At 40.7% G+C, this 25,009-nt stretch overlaps 1 protein-coding gene across 1 annotated transcript; it reads left to right on the top strand.

Moving 5' to 3' along the window:
• The first annotated feature begins 2,036 nt into the window (after window positions 1–2,036).
• mylipa (myosin regulatory light chain interacting protein a) lies at window positions 2,037–19,386 on the top strand. The gene is made up of 7 exons (XM_034124923.1): window positions 2,037–2,261; window positions 3,720–3,910; window positions 12,278–12,463; window positions 14,420–14,617; window positions 14,777–14,941; window positions 16,032–16,449; window positions 17,753–19,386. Exons 1-7 carry the CDS (start codon window positions 2,175–2,177, stop codon window positions 17,942–17,944), a joined length of 1,437 nt encoding a protein of 478 aa, XP_033980814.1. The 5' UTR covers window positions 2,037–2,174; the 3' UTR covers window positions 17,945–19,386.
• The last annotated feature ends 5,623 nt before the right edge of the window (window positions 19,387–25,009 follow it).

The following is a 25,009-nucleotide window of genomic DNA, read 5'->3' as shown; positions in this document are numbered from 1 at the left end:
GGTCACTGGAATGATGCCAGATAGGTAGCAGATATGAGAATACCTTCATGAACTGTTACATATATCATGAGCGGGGATGAGGAAATGCAGAACATTACAATAAGAAAAAAAGAAATAGAATGCCAGATAGAAAATAAAACAATAATAGTAAAGATAAGATAAATAAAAAGATTAGACCAAAAGTCACCGTTACGTAATGGCTATATAATCCTAATATTATAAATCCTTATGGCATGGGCTGTGTGCTCTCAATACTTGAAAAAAACATTCGCTATTCAATTTCTCCCAACTATTATAGTAAACACGGTGTGGCCCTTTCTCTGTGCGGTCAACCTTTGAACCAGATCCGTGATGAACGTGTCAAACAAAGTGTTGAAAAGAATCTGAGAATTGATACTGAATATTTCAAATTGCTTTCAATGCTTATTTGCTGCAGTACATACACATGAGTACGCTGAGCTCTCTGCTCTACCTTTTTTCAACAACAAGTATACACACATAATGCTGTAGATTTGTTAATACAAATCTAAAGTTGTATGCCCTCAATGGTTTGTTAATTTTCCCCTGTGTGGTGTCAAAAATTATAATGAATATTGATATTTAATTAAGGTTTTGTTTCAAAGATACAAATTCCAGGATCATGACAACACTAGTCACACGTTTTAGGGAATGAGGTCATAATAAAAATGTCTGGTGCTCATTGAATTGGCAAGATTGATCATTCACCTCAGCTCAGTCAGAAACACATCAATGACTTATTTTGTATCTGATTGCAGTTTAATCAGCATAAATTGTTTTCTTGAACAGCCAGATAAAGAAAGTCCTCACACATGTGGTATGTATACATTTGAAAGTCACCTCACTCTAAATAAGTGCTTTAATTCTGTAACTGAATGAGGAAGTGATTGTATCGGAGTCATTGATGCTGCATCGGGAATGCAGTGGTGGGAGAGTAGACAAATATGGAGAGGCACGCTGCCTTTACCCTAAAATGTCCCCTGGCAGACACACAGGGCTTGGCTGAACACTATGCCATTGCCTCCCCAGAGTAAGTATGACTCAGTGTTTGCCTGCAGTTTTCTGCAGTGTCTTCTGACCTAGTCTGTATCCAACTGTGGAAATTACAACACTGATGATGAATAATTTATCACAAAAAGTTCCATATTGTGGAAAGGATGCGGCTGAAATTGTTCTCTTCACCTAATTGTTAAATCGCTCTTCATAAATCAGTCAATTGGTTACTCACCAAGGTAGGAAACAAACAACAATGCAGTGATTCATTAGCCAGGGGGAAACATTTGAAATATTAATAAAAGGTTGGAGGTGTTGAACTAACTTGTGGAGATGCCATACAACTTTCATCACAATCTCATTGTGATTTGATTATTCATATCTGCAGCACTAAACACTGTAGCTATAGTGCATATACCAACAAATCCTCTCTTGAATCTAAAGACAGTTGAAGTTACCTTTATCTGAGCCCTTTGATAACCTTCTTAAAAGTGTAACTTAAATTAAAAGTGTTATTCAAGCACACGTGACCCCAGTTCAAGGATACAAAGTTACACAAGCAGGGAAAGGTGGAGTTGGAAAGCCAACTGAGACCCCTTCATTAAACATTCATGTAAGCTTTGGACAGAGTAGCTTTGCAGGTTATTTTTCCATCCACGTGGCTATTTTTAGACTGCATTCTTATACATTATTCACTCTAACCGAGGGGGAACCCGTATACAAGCCATTAAACTCACCCTAAGGTCTACTGAAGTTCGTTCAAATGTCTAATTTATTAGGAGCAGGTGAGTCGAAAAGCCACTTTAGCTTCACGCAACAGGCGAGCCAGGCGAGGGCGCAGTGAGTGCACTCCTCATACTTCCTCACACGGGAGGTGAGCTCCAGCCGGAGAAGCGTGCGGCTGTAACGCGACTTCTGATTGGTTTAGGTTATGCAGCGGATATGTGAAACTCACTCCCATTGGACAGCTGTACGAAGGCGGAGCCGTGCATGGCATTTCATTGATATAGCCTACAGCTGGTGGCTCCAGACTCGCCACACGGACTGGAAGGGCTATGAAAGTGACGAAGGCTTGATGTAGGGGTTTTTAAAGAAGGCTCGAGAAGTGTTTTATTATTTTTTTAAAGGTGGCAAACCAAAGATTAGCAGAATACACAGCCAAAATGCTCTGCCACGTTACTCGTCCGGATTCAGTGGTGATGGAAGTGGAAGTTGATGCGAAGGCGAACGGTGAAGACTGTCTGAATAAGGTAAGCTGTGGTGGAGAACACATCACGTTTTGTTAATATAATACCTTTTTTAAAACGCAGTGTCATTGTCAGCTACGGTAGCGATGATTTTGTTGCCTGGCGAAAGTTTAGATGTTCCTAAACTTCAGCTCAATTCTTAATTTGACTCCAATGTGTGGGTATAAAGATTGCGAAATTAAACGACAATGAATGCTAAATAAGATGTATCGGCTGCTTGACATAACATTAACTGTGGATATAATCTGTTAACACAACTATGGATACATCAGCCTTATTGTTGCACATGGGTACGCGGAAACAAAATGTTCTCCTGCGCCCATCGTGCCAAAAACCAAACATCTGTTCAGGACAATGAAACCTTAGGATGTCGAGTCATTCTCGAAAAGCACGACTTGATGTACATGAAGGAAAGTTCTGATGCATTGTGGTAACACTGCTGTCGTCTACCTGCATGGCTTAGTCAGAGGCAGATGGCTTTGTCCAGGTTACTTGAGTTCATTCTTCTTCTGCCTTTTGTAGGCGTTCTCGCTACTTAGTTGCTTGCTGACATTTACCTCTTTTCCTCCAAAGTGGACATAAACAGGGTGGCATGCGAACTTTTCCTTTCATCAATAGCCTTAAGTTGTTTTTTCCCCCACTTTTTAAAAAGCTACTTCAAATGCATGGCAACTTGCCGGGGGATGAATGAGTTTTATCTCAGCCTCCGGGCTCCCTGCAGACCACCACCAGCAGTTATGTAATAACCCCATGGCCGCTAAGGGGGCGTGGGATTGTGGGTTTGATGAGCCCCTTTACCCCGGGAGAGACTCCAAGTTTACTTCCATCCTATCGTGTGCTTTAGAATATTGATGGGATTTATCTGTGTAAGAGTAGCACCAGGGGAGCAGAAATCCTAATGAACTAAGTGATAAAAGCAGCCCTATCTTCCTCTGCCTCTTAAATCTTGCAAAACTTTATTGATTCTCGGGAAATGTGTTGATTCTTGCTGGGAGATTAAAGCCAATATGTATAGTCCTCTTCAAGGACATTTAAGCCTGCTGTAAAAACTCAAAATGTTGAGTGTAGAGTCAAAGAAAGATGCACTTTCAAATCAACTGTAAAGCTACCTCTCTCTGATGTCCCATACACTATCAAATCAACTATAAAGCTACCTCTCTCTGATGTCCCATACACTCTTCAAATAACAGTGATAAGATCCCTTTTTACAAATTTATTTTTTCAAAATCCATTATGTGACCCTGTTCGTTAATAAATGTGCAATATACATACCCGGCTGCTATATCTTCATAACTGTTTTTTCTATGGTGTAATTTTTGTATCTTTTAAAAAATGTTTTTAATGCATGCTTCTTATTTAACATTAAGCTGTCTTTGGCTCTTTTCTGCTGTAACACATGTACATTGCCCTCTGTGGGACGAATAAAGGTATTCTGATTCTGATTCTTTAATCTCTTTCCAGGTTTGCAGAAAGTTGGGCATAATTGAAGTGGACTACTTTGGGCTGCAGTTCACGGGCAGCAAAGGAGAGAACCTGTGGCTGAATCTGAGGAATCGCATCTGTCAGCAGATGGATAACGTGACGCCGTGTCGACTGAGGCTGAGGGTCAAGTTCTTTGTGGAGCCCCATCTCATTCTGCAGGAACAGACTAGGTTTGTTTACCATCTCACGTGCTTGCACAGACTTTGTTTGCATGCAACATGAACGTCTTCACATTTGTTTATGGGCCTATGAACAGATAAACTTTCCACTTCCTGTTTGCAACATTATCTCGCATCTGCTGAACCGCTTCAAATTCACCAGAAATCAAATCTAGATGTTTTTTTTATTGAAACACTTTTAGTAATGCATAAGACATGTAATAATGAGCACATGACGGAAAAACAAACCCGTTGTTACAGTTTCCACAGCCTAATCTAATCACTGTGGACAATACAGTAGAATGCCCTGTAGTAACCTCTTCGCTGAGCCGGGGTTACTAAAGTTCGTTCTGGCAGGAAATGTGATCCAGCAGCCCTGGGGGTTTGTGCCGCTTTGCATCTGCCCCCAGGGACCCTCTGTGCGACAGCCAGGACCTCTGTCACTGCCCCCATTCAACTCCAAATAACTTTTGTTGTGCTTTTTCTGTTTAAATTGTTTGTGGCCATTTTTGTCTGAACAAAAGCACACTCCACTATTCGATTTTTTGCAGGTGCTGTATGGAAACTGAGATAGGCCTGTGTCTAGTGTTTTTTCCTTCATATGATATTATCAATATGAGTCTCTGCATACATAGTGACATTTATAATCATGTTTTAACGCACCCGGATATACATTTTACGGATATTCTTTTCTGTGCTCTTTGAGAGATATTTTATCCCAGCTATATTTATTTTAGTAAAACAATAGCCAGCCAAACAAAACCTCCCCTGGCAGTTTACACAATTATCCTAGCTTGAGGAAACAAAATATTTGAAACAAAATAACAAGCCTTGACAAGTCTAATTCCTGACTTGGATATTCATGTCCCCAGTTTCATTTTAAAGTTATAAATAGCAATTGCTCTCGGAAACTGCCCAAAGAGTTGTTTAACACACAGTGTCTGTGTGATGCTGTGGATGTTATTGTCACCTCAGGTGGTGCCGTCATTGTTTGATACTGCAGGGATGGAAGTTGGAACCATAGATGAGAAGGCAGGGCAGACTTTGGATCGGAATCTGTTTTGGTGGGCTGCTCTTGCCCCCTCTCTTTCACACTCAAACACAGCGTGCAACTAGAAGGGTTCATTAAACCGACATGTATCTGCCTCGGCCAGTAATTGCCTGGCATTCTGCTAAGCTCTGTTGTTCTCCACTTCACCACTGGCTCTCCTTCAGCTGTTTCTCTCATTGTGGCCTATATTCCACTTTTCCTTTTTTTTTCTTTTGAAGAAAAAAAGTGAAAGGCACGGGGGAGAGTGTGATAGTTGAAGACACTTGCCTGCACTCTGAGCTCCACCAGATAAGCAGGGGTTATCAACAGATGGCTTGCGGGGTGGGGGTCATGGGGTTTGTAAAAAAAAAAAAAAAAAAAAGGTGAGATAAAGATGTTAGATGGCAATCAAGGGGTGCTGCTAATAAAAACTCACACATGGCACACACCAGCATGCTGTCAAGTTATGAGTTTAATTTTGGCAGAGCCTTTCTGCCATCCATCTGCTCAGATGTGATTATAAGCAAGCTCAACACAGGGCGAGAGATGTTGACAATACACAGCAGGGGCATTTTGGGAAAACTAGCATGTCTGGAGAAACTGCTACTGTATATCATTTAAATGTGTTGTGAAATGATACATGGCATTTCTGCTGCTCATTTCCTTTTCTTTAAGGTCCCATTTAACATATCCATTTTGTGGTCACCTTTGACCTACTTTAGGCTACCACTGCCTCCATGTTCAGTGCAGGCATGCTTCCAGGCAGGCAAGCATGCAGAGCTCACAATGGCAAACACATTGCACATTGTTGTTAGTCACATGCCTCTTGGAATGAGTCCAATTCTTAAGTTGTTAATTTAGATAGGACACAACACCGCCTTATCTACTCTCACGAACAATGTCAATTTGTGAACGAGTTTTAAAAGTTAAAACCAAGCATGAGTCACTTCAGTATAAATGTGAGCGGGAGTTAATGTTCCCCTCAGAACGTACACTCAGCAAAAAGGACTGCATGGTTCCACGACTCTCAGTTGAGCTGCGGGGAGGGCCTCTTTTTCAGCGCTCTCCTTATAGGCCTTATTACATAACCTGCAGTGCACTGGGCGCACAGAGCTGCTTATATAAGCTGTTGTGTACTCTGCTTCCACGTAAAGCCTCGCAGGTCACTTGCATGTTCTTGCTCACATGCAGCTGAATATTTGGGTACTTGCTTACGTTTATCTTCCTTTTTTTGGTAGTGTCTAATTTACCTCGAAACTGCACTATCCAGGATAAAACCATAGTCATAGTATTTAAACCCATTTCCTAGACTCCATAATACCTTTGTAAACTTTTCACCTAGGTTTGGTTTCTACTACTGAAAAAAAGGCTGTCTCTATTTAAGTTACACGGCTTAAGTTGAGCTTGATTCCATGGCAGCAGTATCCTCTGCTTCTAAGACCCTATTTTCCTAATCTCATTGCTTAAGATTCTCACTCTCACAACTCTACCAAGCTTGTTTTATAAATCTCGTAAATTTCCAAATTATTTTGTAAACACATCTGATTTGCTCTGTTTCTGTGAGCGTTCACTGATGGAAACGTTTTTATTGGTTAAGGGATTCTGGCCCAAGGGCCTCAACAAAACAGCCTGTGCTATCTGCATCATTTAACCCCACTTGCTAAGGGGTGCCTCTGCTTTAAGTATGTGAATGTTTTCCCTTCATTAGCACTTGTATTTAACATTCTGATCAGGCAAACATTGGATATCCTGAAAGGGCAAAGCTGTTGGTACAGGATTTATTAGAGGTCCTGATTGTTAACCTGTTTACCGCCCCATGTTTATCTGAAATCTAAACAAGAAGCCACATTAGTTTTAACCAATGAAAAATCATTATTAATAACTATCATTATTTGCATGCAATTTTATTTTTATTTAATTGTATTCCAATGAAGAGTTCCTTGTTCCACCAAGCAGGCGCTAGCTAATAAACTAAGCTAAGAAAACTAAAAGACAAGACATTTATTTCCATAAATAGGACATAACGGTCTGGAAATAATTCCACACTAGAATTATTTAAATCTAATTTTAAGAAGTTTGCTCTACTGATATCATTGCTCTCACATGACACTGTTCCTTCCTTCTTAAATCATCCCAGGCAGTTCAGAGACATGCAGGTCAGTGGTACTAGAGGCTAGGCAGAGGTGAAAGTGTGTGTTGACCTGCAACAGACTATTGATCTGTCCAGGGTGTTCCCTTGCCTTTCCCAGAGTGAATGGATTGGAGAGGTTTCAATTTAATGTAGCATTTGTAGAATAGATCAATTGAGAACAAATATTTTCAAATAAAAGGTTTGACTTTGCAGGGATACCAACAATTACATTAATAATCATGAATAAAATGCAGCAGCCCTACAAAACCTTTGCAGTCTGAGAGTAACATTAGTATACTTGATATTCTGCACGATTCAGCTTAATCATCGAGCTTCTCTACCAAAATCTCTGAAAAAACTTTCAAGGTTATTTATTCCGGTCACACACAAGTTAAAATGTGTAACTAACTGTTGCAGGCTACAGAGACAATCAAGCCAAAGATCACTGAAGAAGCCTGTGGGCCTTCACCTCCCTTTCTTTATTGCCATGCTTCATTGTCGGTAATTAGTAGCTTTTAGCATCCATAAGAGTTTGTTTCCTCCTGAACTGGAGTAACCTACCCTGATTTTCGTATTTAAAGTCATAACATTCATTAGACCTTTCCGAAGAACGACAGATTTGTTTTATTTGTTTGGCGCCTAAACTTTGATTGCTGATCTTTAATCACTGTTTTACCATTCAGTACAGAGCACCAGCCTGTAACAGAAGGCAGTTAGCATACAAACAGCTTCTTTGTTTTATTGCTGTACAGCTTTCAGTTCAACTTGGAACAGAGCAAAGGCACATGCTATTTAGAGCTTGCCATTTGCAACTTTCTGATAAATAACACAATGCTAAAACCTTTATTTTTTAAGTTTAACACTCTGACTTTCCATTCAGCCCACACCATGGGGGAAGATATTCAACAGGGTCTACTATAGTTCATTGACCGCTAGTAACCTCACAGCACACAGCTCCTGGCCGTGTGTCATTTGACTCGCTTACAAACCACATTGTTGAGAGCCCGACCGATGAGGTCTGAAACTCTTCTGGTGATTGGCTGGATGAGGTGCAGTCTCCAGGCAGAGGTGTTGGGTTTCACTTTGTGGGGACGTTTTGTTCTTCTGTGAAATGAACAGGCTGACATTCTGCCTACTCGGGGAATAGACATTGAATTAGGGCAGAAATCATAAAAAGGAGACAATGGGTTTTATAGATGGGTGGAACAGACTAGAGAGGGTTTAGTTGACTTGGTAATGAGTGTCTGGTCTTACTTGAAAACCCACGCCTATTCCTCCTTTTTGTCTGTGTGATCTAAAACTTGCAAAGATTTGTCAAATTTTTATATAATAAGTTGCTTAAAATGCCCTGAGACTGCAGTTTGGGATTGTATCTGTGTTGTATTTATGGTTCAAAGACTTGGAATAAAACTGGAATAATCTGATCTCTGTAGCCACTGACCTATTTTGAAAACATTTTGTTTCCAGGGTTCAGGCCTGCTTTAATTGAATTATTCCAGCCAGGCTATCAGGAATTCAAACATTGTTGCAGCACTCAACATGACCTCCCTTTCCACTACAATCACTGTTTGAATACCCTTTATGTCTCCTTTGCTGTTAGCTTTCCCCTCGGTATTTATGAATGTAAATAAGTAAGCCTCTTAAGACTTTGATTATGGTTTATCTCCCTTGTAGGAGCAATGAGATGGACACAGTGTAATACACTAAAGCAGGGCACTGACTTACAGTGTTCCATTTGTCTGGTCTGAAGAAAGAGGCGATGATGACTGCAGGGTGCACAGATGATGCATGTGTATGTGTCTTATAGTAAAGTGTGTGAGTCACTGACATGGGGAATCCAACGCGCTGAATAACAGAGGAGTGGTCTAGCTGCTGGGGAAACAATGGCATCCTCATGTCCCAACAAGAGACAGAGTTCAAGTCATGAGATTCTGTCTAGCCTCGTCAGCATAAATAAAATGGTTCCAGACAAATCCAGTCACTCCCGATCAGTCGGCCTCGAACGGTGTGCCCACTTGGGGAAACATTTCCAAAAACATTAAAACTAAAATCTGAGTTCTGTGTAAACCAATCCATCTCAACCACCATGTTGACAGAGTTAAGATTCATGGACCGTTGTCTCTCCCAAGCCCTGAGTGTAGGATGGACCTTGAAAATGCTGAGGCAGCAATTCAGCAGACTAACTGTTATCTGAGGTGAAGCTATCTGCTTTAATATAGAGGCAACAGAAGACAGCACGGTAATCTGTACAAAACTGTTGCCCTTGTTGTTATCATAAGAGTTCTGCACTAAGCTTGTACTGAGAGCAGATACAGTAGCATTATATCTTCACCGGATCCTCAGTGGGAGAAATTGTTACCCTCTGCTTGTGAAGCAGCTGTTCGTTGCAGATTGTCATGTGTTTGTGTTGTTTGTGTTGTTTGGCAGACTGTTTGGCAGACTGAGTGCATATCTGATGCATCTCATTCAGCCCCAGGGAAGTCAGGCAGGAACAGCCATCGTTGAACTGAAGTTACCTCAGTTGCAGAACCCGTTCACCTGTTCCATTCCACAGCTTATAATTGGTGATTTATTCCCAATGAAAATTGGAAATTGATTTTGAAACTTAGCTCAGCAAAGCAAACACCTGTTTACACATGGGTGCCCGCATGAACCCAGGAATGCACGAGTCAGATGTCTTGCTCAGCAGCCTGGTGGACAAATAGTCCATATCGTAGCAGATGGTTGGTAAAGTGGAGCAGCTGAGGTTAAAACTCATCAGTGGTGGTGAAGTAAAATGACTAATAACACACTGTAAAAAATACTCAAGTACAAAATGACCTTGATGATGGATGTCAATGATATTTTAATTGGCTAAATTAACCAACTAAGCTGTTATTGTACAATATTTCCAGTGAATTGTAATGGCGTTTAACTATAAACTCGTTCCTCATTATTGTACATACCGTACTTGAGTAAATGTACTCTGTACATTCCACTCCCGAAACGAGTCATGTGGCATATTCTGTCGACGACACCAAACTAACAAGCCAGGACTCGTTCTGAAGAAAGCTTTTTATGATATGAAATGCCTTGCTCAGCTTCACAGTAACCTGGATTTACATGTTCCAATCCCTGCATGAACTATAGTAACCTCCGCAGCCTGCCCTGTAATAAACTGGAGGCAGACCTATTGTTTGCGTCAGGCAGGTAGCTAACTAGCAGCGCTTCATCACATGACGCCTGCTGGGCCTGACACAATAGAGATCAGTGTTTGTGTGTGTGTGCGTTGGAGGGAATGGGATGTTTAACACCATATCAAAGCAGTGTTTGTTATGCCTGAGGCTGGACAGCTACGGGGCTTCGTTGTTATGGTCTGGCTTTGTCAGGGTGGTGGAGACTGGCTTTGTTTGTGTGCCTCATAGCTGCTTTTGCTACTGTTGCTGCTCCTTGGAAGCACGTGCATATGTGTTCGGTGAGGTGTGCCTTGTTAATGCATACTGAAGATGTTGCAAAACACAACTGTACATATTCTCTTATGCCCTCAGTTGTCCCTCAAGAGTCTGGCTTTGAGTCCCATAAGGAGACGGAGGAAATGTCAACTCCATATTGTTCCTGTATCTCCCACGAGCATCTCAACACTACGCATTTTCTACGTTTTCAAAACACAATGAGTTGATATTAACTTAATAAAGGTGCGTTAAGTGCCGCCTTCCCCCTCCACTCAAGGGTCCCCTCTAAAATATCCTCAAGTCATGGTATGACCTGATTTGCACAAATGAAAATGTCTCTGTTCGCATCATGCTTCAAAGAGAACTGTAGCCCGAAGGAGTTTTCTTTTTCTTAGTCGGAAATAACCAGCAGTTTCTGGCGCATTCTGCTTTTAGTCTACCACATCAGGATGCGGTGGGCCAAAAACTCAACAGCCATTTTTTATGTTCACACATTACAATGTTCTACAAAATAAACTCTTGTCTGCACAGCAAGCCAACATTATACTTTCATTTCTGGCATTGTCAAGTCTGAGCTGTCTGAGCTGAGTGTCTATAGATCAGGAGGGTTACACAAGGTCACTGCATCAGCACTGGATATTCAGGTATTTGATTTGAGATAATAACAGATGGCAACACCAGGATGTTAAAATGCAACAACTGAAGTCTACTGGCAAAACAAAAGATTTGCAGCCAGTAAACAACATTTCCCAGTGACAAGCTGTCGGACTGGTTTGTAGAAGCAGCTGACTTAAGACTATCTTAGAGTTACTGTGTCATAGGTAATCTCAAGGAAGGATCAGTTTGGGTTACTTTAGTTCAACACTCTTCATGAAGGATTGAGTCATTCAGGTTGTTATTCCTTTTGACGTTTTGTCTCCTGCTGCTAGAAGGAAAGAATTCCTCACATCTTCTGGTCAAAACAATGGAAAGGACCTGCCGTTGATTATTTGTATTGAGCATTTAGCTGTTTTCCTTTTCCACAGCAGAACTCAATGTTCTCATTTATTAGTTCAGCCCAAATGGTAACAATTGTTGTTTTTGACCAACGTTAATCTTTGAACTATTTTCCCAACTGTCAAATAAACACAGCTTTTTTTCCAAACAAGAATTCCCCGTGCAAAACAAGACCAGTGGAGGCTTGTCTTGAAATAAGCATATTTCTGGAGTGTGAGGTTACATTTGACAACAAGCCACAGAGACATACAGGATGCCAGCCATTGTAACTAATTTCCATTATTGCATTCAACTTCAGACTTATCAAGGTCATGTATTGGCCAAGCAGATACAATTCAAGCACTTTTGCCTTCTGACTCACCATGTTAAAAGTCCAAGTACTTCCCCTACTGGGAGAAAACGTACTCTCCCCCTCTCCACTTCCACTTTTAAACCTGTCAATTCACACTTAAGGAAGTTCTTGTAGTTTGTTCTGAGGAAGAGATTGAAAAAGAGAAAGTGTCTTTGTGGCCACCAACCAAATATCAGTTGCTTTTCCCTCTGCTGCTCACACACCCCCCTGGCGCATGTGGTGCAATTCTGGCTCGGTAATGACCACCTGCTCCGGCCTATGTGCTCCAGATGCCCTGACTCCTCAGCTGTTACACATGAAAGTCGGTTAAGAAACGCAATGGCTGACATGACTTTATCTCAAATATATACGTTGCCTTAGTTTGTTGAATTTATTAACCTAAATGGCAATTCAAAGATTTGGCATTTGACCAATGTATTCTTCTCTTCTCGTCCGACAGACACGTGTTCTTCATGCACGTGAAGGAGGACCTCCATAACGGGCACCTACGGATGGGCTCAGAACAAGCCGAGGAGCTGAGCTCGCTCCTGGCACAGGCAGAGTTTGGGGACTACAACCAAAACACAGCAAAGTACTGGTACTCCGAGCTGTGTGGAGAGGATCCCAGCACGGCCACCATGAACAGGTACATCACTCTTTAAGAAAAACAACATTGGCCTCTAGAAAAGCATGGAGAGTAAATTCCATGAATGCATAAAAACATTTTTCTTATTGCATTTCTGGCCCACAATCGTTCTGTTCTCTCTGCATTTTACTGTAATAGAACCCCTACCCTGACATGAAACCACCACTTATGACGTTGGAATTTTTATTTTACACAAGACAACTGGAATTTGAACACATAACTAATAGCCCCCTATACATACAGTACACGTTAACAAGCCCTGGCTAATAATTAAAACCTGTTCCCTCCTGAATCTCTGCCCCCCTCCCATCTCTGAGGGAGATAGTCTATAAAGATATGATAAGTAAATAAAAGGTCTGGAATAATCTGATGTGGCAGCTGGTGTTCAAGGAAATGAGGACATGTAAGAAATCAAAATGCTACCCTGAACAACCAAAAAGTAACAAAATGCTACACTGAGTTTACCGGTGGTGGCTTTAATACATTTGCAGCCTTTGTATATAAAGTGAAGAGGTGAAAGACTTTGATTGGGGGTATATCTCACACTTATTTTTTCAGCTAAGATGCGCACGCACACACACAGATCAGTCAAACGGCAGCTGATAAGAGATCAGATAGCGTGTGTTTGCACAGTTTCACTAACGGAACCTCCATACTGTAAACCTTGAATTTTTTCCTTGCAAACAAGAATAGAGTAACATAGTTTTGCTACTGCAAGGTTTTGGAGTCCAAGAGCATAGATCCCATCGCATTGTGTAAACGCAGCAATGCCTGTCCCACCTACAACTAATGGGAACTTATCTAAGAACTACTGCATTGTCTCACTTTCCAGTTGCTGTCTTTGAGTAGAGAGCCTTAAATAATACAGTAGGCAAGTTTATTTATATAGCACCTTTCAACACAAGGCAATTCAAAGTGCTTTCCAAAAATGAAAAGCACTAAGAAACGTATTATAAAAAGGCATTTGAAAATACTCATTTAAAAACATGAATAACAAAGGTACATGAATAAAAGTTACAGTGCAGTTTGAGACACACACATCTGAAATGTTTAGGTCAATCATTGCTAACTTTTTTAGCAGAAATAGTTTTCTATGAGCTCACCTTCTTTCTACTTTCCTTTTTAACTTATCCTTTAGTTATTTCTAGTGTTTCATGCTAAACGAACCCCCCTTTGGAAAATTCTAATCTGACCCCATGGTACCTTTTTTTGTTTTCGCCAAAACTATCCCTCTTTTTTAAATGCACATTAGTTAAGTTTACCTTTTTTGGTGTCCTCCAATTATCAAGCCTCCTCTCCCAACTGCTATAATAAACAATTTGACATGTGCTGCATTGAAACAGACCTCCACTCACCTCCAGCCTACTATGTATGCACGTCCTTGCACTTCCAAAAAATGACTTTGAATACATCTGAATAATCTCTATATTGTGGATTACTAGAATATTTTAAGGGTAAAATACATATTACGTTGGGTTTTAAAAACAAATGCTACTGTGTTTTTTTTATATACACAAAAAAGGTACCTAAAAAACAACTTTTATTACAGTTATAAGAGTATACTCAAATTGTACTTGTACCACAGCTGGGCATTTGGGATTTTCCAGCAATTTTCCTGGACAGTCTGTTGAAATCAGCAGGCTGTTACTATTGCTAAAATAAGCCTTCAGCTAAGCTGCCCAAGTATTGATCTCATAAGTATAGTTGTCAGAAAGAACCATTTTAGCATCAGTTCTCTGCCTGAGGGCGTGTTAACTTTGACAGCTAAAACACTCTAGTGTGTTATTTATCCTGCTCGTATAATACTCCCGCCACACCGGTTGCACCATGGTAACAATGTGATCTGTATGCTAAAGCTTGTGTCAGAACGATATTTCCAATCTGAGCTTTAAAGCTAAATAAACTCAAAGGGTTTTTCTTTTTTTCCTTTCTCTCCCCACCCGTCTCCCTGTGCAGCATCATTTCCAGACACAAGGCTCTGGAGGGTTTGGGCCCGGGCTCTGTGGAGTACCAGGCCCTGCAGCTGGTCTCCTCTCTGGAGCATTACGGCGTGGAGTGGCACTGGGCGCGCGACGCAAACGGCCAGCGGCTCGCCATTGGAGTCGGCCCTGAAGGCATCGCCATTTGCAAGGAGGACTTCAGTTTAGTCAACAGGTATGTTTCAACTAGACGAATGCAATTAGCTCTGTGTACTTTTATACTAATAGTACTCTTCATGTTGCAGATATACATCTTTTGGGGTTTTAGGACAGAATGTGTTATTGAAGAATATTCAACATGTAATGGTTTCTTCCCTTTTTGCTCCATCTTTAGAATAAGCTATCCAATCATCCAGATTGCAACCCAGTCGGGGAAGAGTGTGTACTTGACGGTAACCAAGGACACAAATGACAGCGTGGTGCTTTTGTTCAAGCTGATCAGTAACCGGGCAGCCAGCGGTCTGTACCGAGCCATTACAGAGACACACGCCTTCTACAGGTGAGAGATAAAAAAACATACTGTATTCAAACCCAGATCAATGACTAAGGCTATATAGCTGTACAGTCAGAATTAAATATATTAATAACTACTCAATGTTCCACTGCTTACCTTTAATTAAAGGTATCGTATAGACATGTGGTGAACCAAGATATAAATTAAAATATATTTTGGGCTAAGCTTCTCAGTTGATTTCTGTTTTTCTTCATGTCTGTTTACGCTCTTCGCTACAGCTGTTAGTCATTCATAAACCTGACCTTAAATGTGTTGTGTGCACATTTGTTCTGCTCCATTTAGCACGTAGTTGCTCCTGAGTATGCACTCTCACACAATTGTACACATCGACTAACTGCTGGTACAAATTCTGCAAAGTGGGACCCATAAAACCTGTAATAGACCTGATCAGTGTGCATGAACAGGGAGATCGTGCCGGGCCATCTTTAGTAGAGTCGGAGAGATTTGAGTCTGTCTGAATTATGCAGTGAGCAGGAACAATTCAAATGGCTGAGCTATGAAATTGTTGTCAATCAGTCACAATGGTACAAAGGTACAAAAGACAGCCCTGTCCTTTTGTTTCAGGGATGGGTTTTAGCTCAGAGTCTGGAAGGAATGTCTTCTTCCTGCTTCCTCAGAAACAAATGTTTATCTGATAGGAGGTGGCACGCAACAGGATGAACATGAGTTTCCTGAATATTACGTGCGAATGGAGTATTGGATAAACAGACATACTACCCTCCACAGTTTGGGGAAGAAGAGGCTGTACATTTTACATTTATATTCAATTTAATAACCCACTCCTGGCACAATTAATGTATATATAATGTCCTGCTTTATATTTTGTTAATGTAAATTTGTATTTCCACATGTATATTTTTTACTTTTTTTTAATGCTATTTTATTTCTATTTGAGATGTTTCAATTGTTTCTCTTATGTACTATACCTTGTCTTTTTATGCTGCTGCAACGCAAACATTTCCCAAATTGGGATCAATAAAGTACTTATCTTGTAAAATGTTCAAATGCTCAGCTTTTGCTGACTGTAGAAGTCATGTCTTATCATTTTTCTAATCACATCCTATTTCATTTCTAGGTGTGACACAGTAACCAACGCAGTGATGATGCAGTACAGCAGAGACTTTAAGGGCCACCTAGCTTCCCTTTTCCTCAACGAGAACATCAACCTGGGCAAGAAGTACGTCTTCGACATCCGACGCACCTCCAAGGAAGTGTACGACCAAGCCCGCCGCGCCCTCTACAACTCGGGGGTCGCTGACCTGGGCTCTGGCAGCGGCGAGCGCTCCTCTCCCTCACGCTCCCCCAGCCGAGACGACCCCCAGGACGAGGGGCTGGACTGCGGCAGCTGCCAGCAGAGCAGAGCGCTGCAGGAGCGGCTGCAGAAGCTCCGGGAGGCTCTGCTGTGCGTGCTCTGCTGCGAGGAGGAGATCGACGCTGCGTTCTGCCCCTGCGGACACATGGTGTGCTGCCAGTCCTGCGCAAACCAGCTGCAGGTGAGACTGTTGTTCCCTCTCTGTGTGTGTAGACCGGGAAGACTGATGAGTTTGTTTATAAGCCACGTTGGGGGGCTTTATCATTAGTGCGGTTAGCATTTCCACTTGTCATATTCACTGAGAAATGACCACTGCTGGCATTTGCTATAGATTCAAAGGTTTTATTGTCATATGCGCAAAGCTACAGTGTAGAAATGGCAATGAAAATCTTCTGACCTGAGCTCCTCCAACAATCCAACATATAATATACAAAAATAAAAAGTAGTGCAAAAAGTCTATATACATGTAAATAGAATATGATATGTACAAGAACGGAATATTAAATAAAATAATGTAAATTAAATATGGTTTATTGCGTGGATAACTATTTATATAAATATATTGCATATGCTGATGTCAACACCACCTTAGAAGCAGTATTTTATTAACTTGAAGTTTGCTTTGTTTTCCAAAAGCTCTTTTAAGTTTTAACTTCCATCCTTTTTTATAGTCCTCTGAGCAACATCCAAAGCTCTGCTTGCTCTCCGCTGACCCCTCACTTAATCAGCTAAATGTTGCCCCTCCATCTGAAGGCAGATGGTGAGTGTGAGTGTCTTATGGAGGGATTATAGCAGCCAGGCAGATCTTACTTCCATTTACTAAGAAACGTGACCCAGGTAATGGGGAAACGTGACCCAGGTAATGGGGAAACGTGACCCAGGTAATGAGTCAGTAGAAACTCAAGGGGAGAAGGAGAGTTCCACAGCTTTCAGCGTGATTATGGAAGCTGTTTTCCCATTATAGCAATCCATTACAAGCTTTCCTGATTTTAATATTAGCTTGTGTTCTGAAGGAGATTTGCCAGCATGTCCTTCAGTCTTAACTTGATGACCCGAGTGGTGACTCATTAGTTGCCTTGATGGCAGTCAACAGTCCTCTCCACGACTCATTTGATTGGAGAGCAAGTTTCCGTGACACCGCCTACTGTGTGATAATGGTTACTTATTTTGTTAGCTTGCCTTGCCCCTTTAACTTTCGCTGGCTTTGACACATTTGGCTTAATGTCACGCATCTGCTGGGAAATGTGGGTTGGCCCGATTTGTCACATTGTTAACTTGTTTTCTTAGGTTATTTTCTTTCTTGGAAGTGGCCAGGAAATGTGTGTTTGAGGGCTTTATTGCCTCAAGATCCCTTTTGATAAGCATAGAAAATATATTACACAGTAAAAGAGTTCACGTCTTAGTTGAACCACCTCAAATGTCCTTAATGTGAGTAAACAAACAAACACCCGATGCTTACTACTTTTCTCTTTCCTGTCCCTCAGCTGTGTCCCGTGTGTCGGTCGGAGGTGGAGCACGTGCAGCACGTCTACCTGCCCACCTGCACCAGCCTGCTGAACCTGACGCTGACCGACAACCACCAGCACCGCAGCCCCCCCGCACCCATCCACAGAGAACTGGCTTCTCCGCACAGCTGCTCTGCAACAGAGTACGAGCACAAGATCTACCACACATAAAGACAACTCCACCAAACTCCATTACGAACACTTTGAAGCAAAACCAGCCAGATTGAGGTTTCACGAAAGAAGAAACCTTCCTCGTCCATCTGCGTTTCCTGCCCGGAATCCAAGAACTACTAAACATTCAGAAGCTCGTGAGCATATTCAAAGATGGACACACTCAAACCACTCCTTCAACTAGTGTGTGTGTGTGTGTGTGTGTGTTTTATTGTTATTTCCCTTTGGATTGTCACTTTGTCTTGTTGGTTCTTAGTATTTGTTTGCATGTCATCTGTCCAAATCTTATTTTAAGACGGCCCCTGCCACAAGATGATTTTAGATTAGGCTCTTATTGTCCTTTAAGTTATTGCATCAGTTGACCTGGTACAGAATTGTTTTATTCATTTGTTTTTTCTTCGTTCCATATCAGACTCCTAGCCCCAGAACCATATCATAAAAGTATGTGCTTAGAAATGCCTAACACATTACCCGTCTTTATTTTAACGATTTGACATTTTAAAGCTTCCGTTTTGGATTTTGAGATCTGAATTTTATGTAGAGTGAAATCCGTTTTTTTAATCCATATTTAATTTCTTGTTTTTCATGTTTCCTATGCCAATTAGGGGGTCTTTGGAGGCTAAGCAGCTGCTCTGGGTGTATCGGTGCATAGTAATCGGGTGCTAAGGCCACCATGGTCCAGTTTTATGTGATCTCTGGATTAAATGTGGTTCTTTTAGCAAACTAGAAATGTGACCTTGAGTGTGAAATGCAGTATCTTACTTTCACAACCCCCCTAAACTCCAAACTGGACTTGTTTATTAACTGCCACTTTTCCAAAACAACAAGCTGGTTTCATAGACTGATATACCTTTCCATTTTGTATCTCCATGCCAACATAAAGTGGAAAAAAAAAATAGGAGCACTTGTACTGCTCTATACTAGACGCAGTACCACAAAATAGGGATTTGTCCAACAGCAGCTGCTTCCTCTAAAAACCTCAGCTATACATTTCGTTCTCGAGGGTGTACTATTGAGTTCCTGTTTCGATATTTTTTTAAAGGGTACTAGGAGATCTGTCTGTGCAATACTTGCTTGCTTTTTAAAAAGCTTTTCAGTTTTATTTAATTTCAAAAGACTATTTAAGAGAAAAAAAACATTGTCACTTTACCAAGGATGTTTTCCACGTCTGTAGAGGGATTGGCCTTAATGTAGCAGCGACATCGTGTTTATTATAAACTTTCGACAGACTTTTTTTCTGGTAAGAAAAGGAACACTTTTATTTCTTTGACGCTGACTCGATTAAGCTCAGTCACTGCAGGGGAAGGACTTTTATTTTTCACATTGTGCAAGTAGCGATTTGTTTCTGTTTTCTGAAGCAAAAGCCACCAGAAAGAAATCCTTTTTATATATTCAGTTTTTTTAACAAGAGAAAAGTATTAATAAAGTTTTTTTAAAACAAACTGCATTTGTCTGACATTATTGCATGTTTTGTCAAATAAAAAAACCTTGACCGGAAGGCTGTGGAGCCGAAGATCACTGGGTGAAATGGATAGGAAAAAACAACTAATTTGTCTATTTCCTTTTTCAACCTGCCTTGTCTTGTGAAGGCAAAATACGGAATGTGTTCATCTCCTTCAAGAAAAAACATTCTGTTTGGTAAAAGTGCTCACAAATTTCTACCAAGGCCATGAGTCTTTTCTAAAGCTTTAAATGGGTAAACAAGCAAAAAGAAGTTGAATAACTGCACTTGGCTGACAAGTCATTTCTGTCACGACACTCAAACACTCACGTTGTTCCCTTAAGCCGATTTACTGACAGTCAAAACTGGAATTCCCTCAGTCAAACTGCTGTCAAAATATTCTCTGTAAATTAACATGTCTTTATTTATATATTCTGTTTCTAAACAAGAAAAAGTATTTGTTTTTTTTAAACCTGGAATCCCCTTAGTCAAACTGCTGACATCATACTGTTCTTGGTTTAAATTTGCAAAGCTGTCACGATAAGTCAGTTAACCTGCTGTCTTGAAACAATCTGGCTCTTGTGGTTTCAGAGGACACATGGTGAGAAGAGAAAGGGCACAACGTGTTTTCTTGTCAAATGTCAGGCTGTGTGGAGCAACTACCTGCTGTGACTCTCCCCTCTCTCTCCAGCCCCCCAGGTCAATCCCACTCTGAAAGGTCAACACGTCCTTTGTCACTGTCAGACTAGGGGAGAGAGTTGAGATGAAACAAAGAGACTCCGTTTGTTGATAAATGACAAAGCTCCATTGGACTGTGATTATAACGTCTGCTATTAATCAGTGAAGCTGCAATTGATGAGTCAGACTTCAAATCCTGTCTCTGAAGTTTGAACCCCTCTTTTTTTCATGACCCTTTGGATGAGGATGCTTCTCTCCCCCATCTTTTTCTTCCTCTCATGCATCACTGCCATTAAACACACTCCAAGGACACTGATGACAGCAAGGAGGGAGAGACCTGAGTGCTGTGAAGTCAGTCAGCCAGGCAGAGCTCAAGTATCATTGCAGGTTGTAGTATAAGATTTGTTTTATCTTAAAAGTTCAACTTTAACCCAGGAACACAAGTAAACAAAATGGAACATCTGTAAATTGGACACGCTGCAGCCTGAGAACAGTGACACATGTTCAAATTAGGGCTGAACGATTAATCGATTTTAAATCGAAATCGTGATTTCGATTTAAAATCTTTAAAATCTTCGATTTTTTTTTACTTTCTTTTTTCTTTTCTTTTTTCTTCTTGTGTGTCAGTCATCCACACCAATCAGAAGTGCTGTGCTCCACATGTACCAGCCATTGTTAACCAATCAGAAGTGGCCCATGATAGAAGGTGATAGACAGATTGATCCAATCACCTGCCAAGTATTTTTTAAAGTGCCTGCCCTTTTCCAAATGGCTTCCAATGGAGCTTTCCTAGATGGTCTGGTGAAACAAAATCTTAAACTGAAGCTTGACTTTAAAGCAACCCAACGGAAGTTTCATGTAAGTTTAGTTCTTTCACTCGTAGCTCGGGCTGCGGGGGTGCTAGAGACGGGAGCACGTTGATGCGACCTTCCTAGCTGGAGATATGGCCGCATTTTACAATAAACTTCCGTTGGGTCGCTTAAAAACAAATATCGCAAATCGAATCGCAATCGCAATATTTGTCAGAAAAATCGCAATTAGATTTGTTCCCAAAATCGTGCAGCCCTATTTCAAATCAATCAACAACTGACACAGATTCACATGCATGAACATGTAGCCACAAACGGGGCCAAACTGGTCAGGTTGTGACCCCTCTCTGCTCTGATTCTCTGCCTGACCCAGTCTCAAAGCACAAGCAGGAAAACTATCAGTCATGTCAGGACACAGGTGGATAAGCTCATCGTATTATGTCTAGAGAATGCAGTGGAAAAACATGGAAACACTGCCGAGACGTTAAGCTCTTTCACATTTGAAAACATGAGAACATTTTGTGTTGTCACACACTAATCCAAAACATAGCTATAATACCACACACAACTGCATTAATCTCTTGTTGAAAATATCCAACAGAAAATGGGTTTTGCAGTGGGTGGTGACATGGAGGCAGAGACAAATAGAAAGTGTTTTTTTATTAAAGATTGAGGATGTTTGTGTTTGCATAATCTGTGACATTTATGCTTTAATGGAATCATGTTTTAATAAAAGCCTGCTGATATTTGGGGCATTTACAACCCTTTTAAAGATTTGAAACAAATAAATATGAACTTAAAAAAACCAAACATGATATATCAGACAGTTTACGGTATATATTTAAATGATTTGCCCCCAAAAAAAATCACAAACAATTATTTGTACTGTATCAGATTGTATTGGCATTATTTTGCAAATGCCCATTTTCTACTTTGGATGTAGCCAAGAGCAAAAGTCAATAAAATGGGATTTGTGACCCAATTTTCTATCTGACTATGACTGAGCTGCTGTACATTTTGGTAATGCCGGATTAAAAGGGTTCAAAAATAACAGTCCTGTCAGGGTTGTGCTGTGTTTGAATATAAACGGCGTAATTGAAAGCACAGGCTGAAAAACACAGGAAGGTGTTTCAGGGGATGAATTGTAAATGGAAGAGGAATGTACAGTAGTGATGACGTAGGCAGTAGCCTTTTCCTTCAGCCATTTCCTTTAAATAAATTCAATTAAGAGATCCCCATATGTTTTTGTCCTGTACAGAAAGCTTCCTTTACGTCCACTGCCAAACGCAGGCAGGATGTTCTGAGCAGCAGCCATTACTGAGGAATTAGTTCTCAGTGCGCATCTATCAGTGCCAAATCCATAACAGATTTATGACTGCTCCATTGTTTACTTCACATGTCACTACCCAATGTTGACGGGGAATAAGAGTTCAATTTGGGACACGTCGAAATAACAATCACATTTCCACCAATTATGAAAGAGCTGGCTGATGATAATGTGGAGACCATCTGAGGCTTGTGTCTTGACCACCACTTACTGCATGGTGGTTAGGGTTGGGCACTTGTGTATGACTTAGAAAACATACTTTAGAATTAGGCTGAGCATGTACACTCCAGTTATACAACAAGCTGATGTTATGAAGCACAAAGAAGAGGAGAGAATAAAGTAAGTGTTGCTCCTTCCCCTGCATATCAAACCGTGTCTGAGCAGATTTGCCATGCTTTCTTCTAACCCTTAAGGGAATTTGACCTACTTCTCCAGAGCTGGAGTTTGTTATTCATTTTAAATGGATGCCTGTTTAAGTGTAGTCCAAGCAGAAGCCTGAGAGAGAGTAAGCGCTCCACATTCAGCTTGATGTTGTCTCCTGCATTTATTTTCCAGTTCATCACTTCAAAACTTAAAACCGCACACAGTGTACATTCCCTGATGCAGGAGGTTCTTCTTCTCCCCCGTTACCTGAGCAACTCAGGTAGAAAACAAATAGAATATTTAAGTTCTTATCATTTCAACTCATGCCAGGAAAAAGAACATCAAAGATTCTCAACAACTTCACCCACACGCTGCCATGTGGATTTCACATCTGCTCGGCCCAATGACACACTGCCAAGGGAAACGCAGCTCTCTGAAAGTGTTAGGGATAACTTCCCTCTAGGCAAACAGAGCCCGCCTCCTGATGGCAGCTTCAGATGGTAACTGAATACAGGGCCCAGTGTGCGTGTGTGTGTTGGGGGTGTACAGTATGCCGTGCATGCCGAGGTTTTAGACGAGTGTAAACAGCCTGCCAGTGCCAGGCTACACAATGTTCACCATGCAGAGTATTTATGTGTTGTCATTAGCACATCTACTTCACTATGTGATGATGAAGTCTGGTGCTAATATATACTGCAGGCATGCTCTGTGTATACCTCAGGACATGTTAACATCTTAACATGTAAACTAAGGAGACAAGGTTGTTTTAATTACTTATTAGCCTATTTCCACATTATGAATGACAGCAAAAGGTAACTAACAACCTAATCTTAAATTTGTAGAAAACAAGTACAAATACTTAGAATGGAACTCCACAAGTTAAAGTATTAGTTATATATTAAATGTTGGTGTTTTCCACATCTAAGTATGCACCTGAACAAATAAAAGCCAGCAAAAAAACACCTGCAGCGCTACATACCATCTATGTTTGTCATTCTGCCAAGTGTCTATAAATGTCTGGATGTGAACAAAACAACTGACTGAGGACTCACCACCTGAACTAACAAAATCAGTACAAAATGTCAGGCAATCAATCAATTGTTCAGATGTTTCAGTCCAGACTAAAGGAGTGGGTGACTCCCTCAGGGCCATCACAAGTGCCACTCTGATATCACGAGTACTGAATGTCAGATCACAACAACATCTTTTATAAACACAGGTCGTGCGAACCATACATGTTTATGGTTACGTTTCAGGACATGACCTTAAAGATTAAATACATTGTACACGTTCAGACAGTGAGACTGAACCATACCATAAAAGCTGCACTTTCACCTACTTCCGTCCTCAGCCTGTAATTCAGACGCACACTATAGAGTCCACGGCAACAAGCTGACTGAAGGTATATGTCTTACGCAGAAATTAGGCCAACATTTTATTTTATTATCCATTTTATTGCCTGAAGAGGTTTTAAAAGGTTGACCTCATTTAAGCACCTTATCTGCATCTAATAATGCAGTTCAGTGTGACGTGCACTGTTGGTTAAAGAGCAGTGGGCTTTTAGCGGCTGCTCTACCTCATAGCTGTGGACTGCTCTTATCTTATCAGTTATATACTGAGGCATGAGGTCAGACCAGTAGATCCAGTGCCAATCATGATTAAGGAATTATTTTAAGAAAAAGACCGTTTGATACAGTCCGTTATAGACTGTGTTGGCGATGTTATAAGTATAGCTTTGCAAGCTACCAATAAATTACACTGGAAGAAGTTGAACTGTAGGAAATGTTCCCTATGGATAAGACTAGTTAGGCTAACTAAGGCTAATGAGTAAAAGTTGTTTTACTACTTTGTAAGACAAAAGATCAAATTAACTTTTCATACTTGTCAGTGTTGTCTCAACTGACTTGTACAGCTAAAGCATCCCTTCATTTGCAGATTTTAAAGATTTTAAACAGCTTGTCAGAGAATGTTAAGAGCAGAATCACACAGGTTCAGTTAGGAATAATAAAAACAAAAATACATTATTTCCTTTTGCTAGAAACTGCAAAATGACAATCGCTTTAATTACATATACAAGAAGTGTGCTTTGTAAATAAAATGAATTGTTGTTAGACCGTACTTTCCATTGAGAGGATTTGATTGGATTTACTCCCAGTGTAGACATTATTTCAGTTCATTCAATGTGTTACCATTTTAATTAAATTACTTTTACTTGATTTCTTTATTCATATGGAAATGCAGACTTTACACTGAAATGTTCCCCTGAGTAAACCTCATTCACTTGAAGTCTTTGTGGGGGAAAAAAGTTAATTTTCACACTTTTCTTACTTTCAGGAAAAACTGCTTCCTATATGGAGAGACATTCTAGTTAGAACCCATATAGCAGTGCTAGGACAAAGGGACACACATATCACAAAGGCCTGTCTGGTTGCCAGGACACACTTTAA

The sequence above is a fragment of the Trematomus bernacchii genome, unplaced genomic scaffold, assembly GCF_902827165.1.
Source record: "Trematomus bernacchii unplaced genomic scaffold, fTreBer1.1, whole genome shotgun sequence".
Taxonomy (NCBI): Eukaryota; Metazoa; Chordata; class Actinopteri; order Perciformes; family Nototheniidae; genus Trematomus; species Trematomus bernacchii.
This window is presented reverse-complemented; position numbering and strand designations above follow the sequence as displayed.

Coding starts and splice junctions, on each gene's coding strand:
- mylipa (XM_034124923.1), top strand. CDS start 2,175: ATGCTCTGCCACGTTACTCGTCCGGATTCAGTGGTGATGGAAGTGGAA. Junction 14,618..14,776: donor GACTTCAGTTTAGTCAACAG/GTATGTTTCAAC, acceptor CTCCATCTTTAG/AATAAGCTATCCAATCATCC. Junction 14,942..16,031: donor GAGACACACGCCTTCTACAG/GTGAGAGATAAA, acceptor TTTCATTTCTAG/GTGTGACACAGTAACCAACG.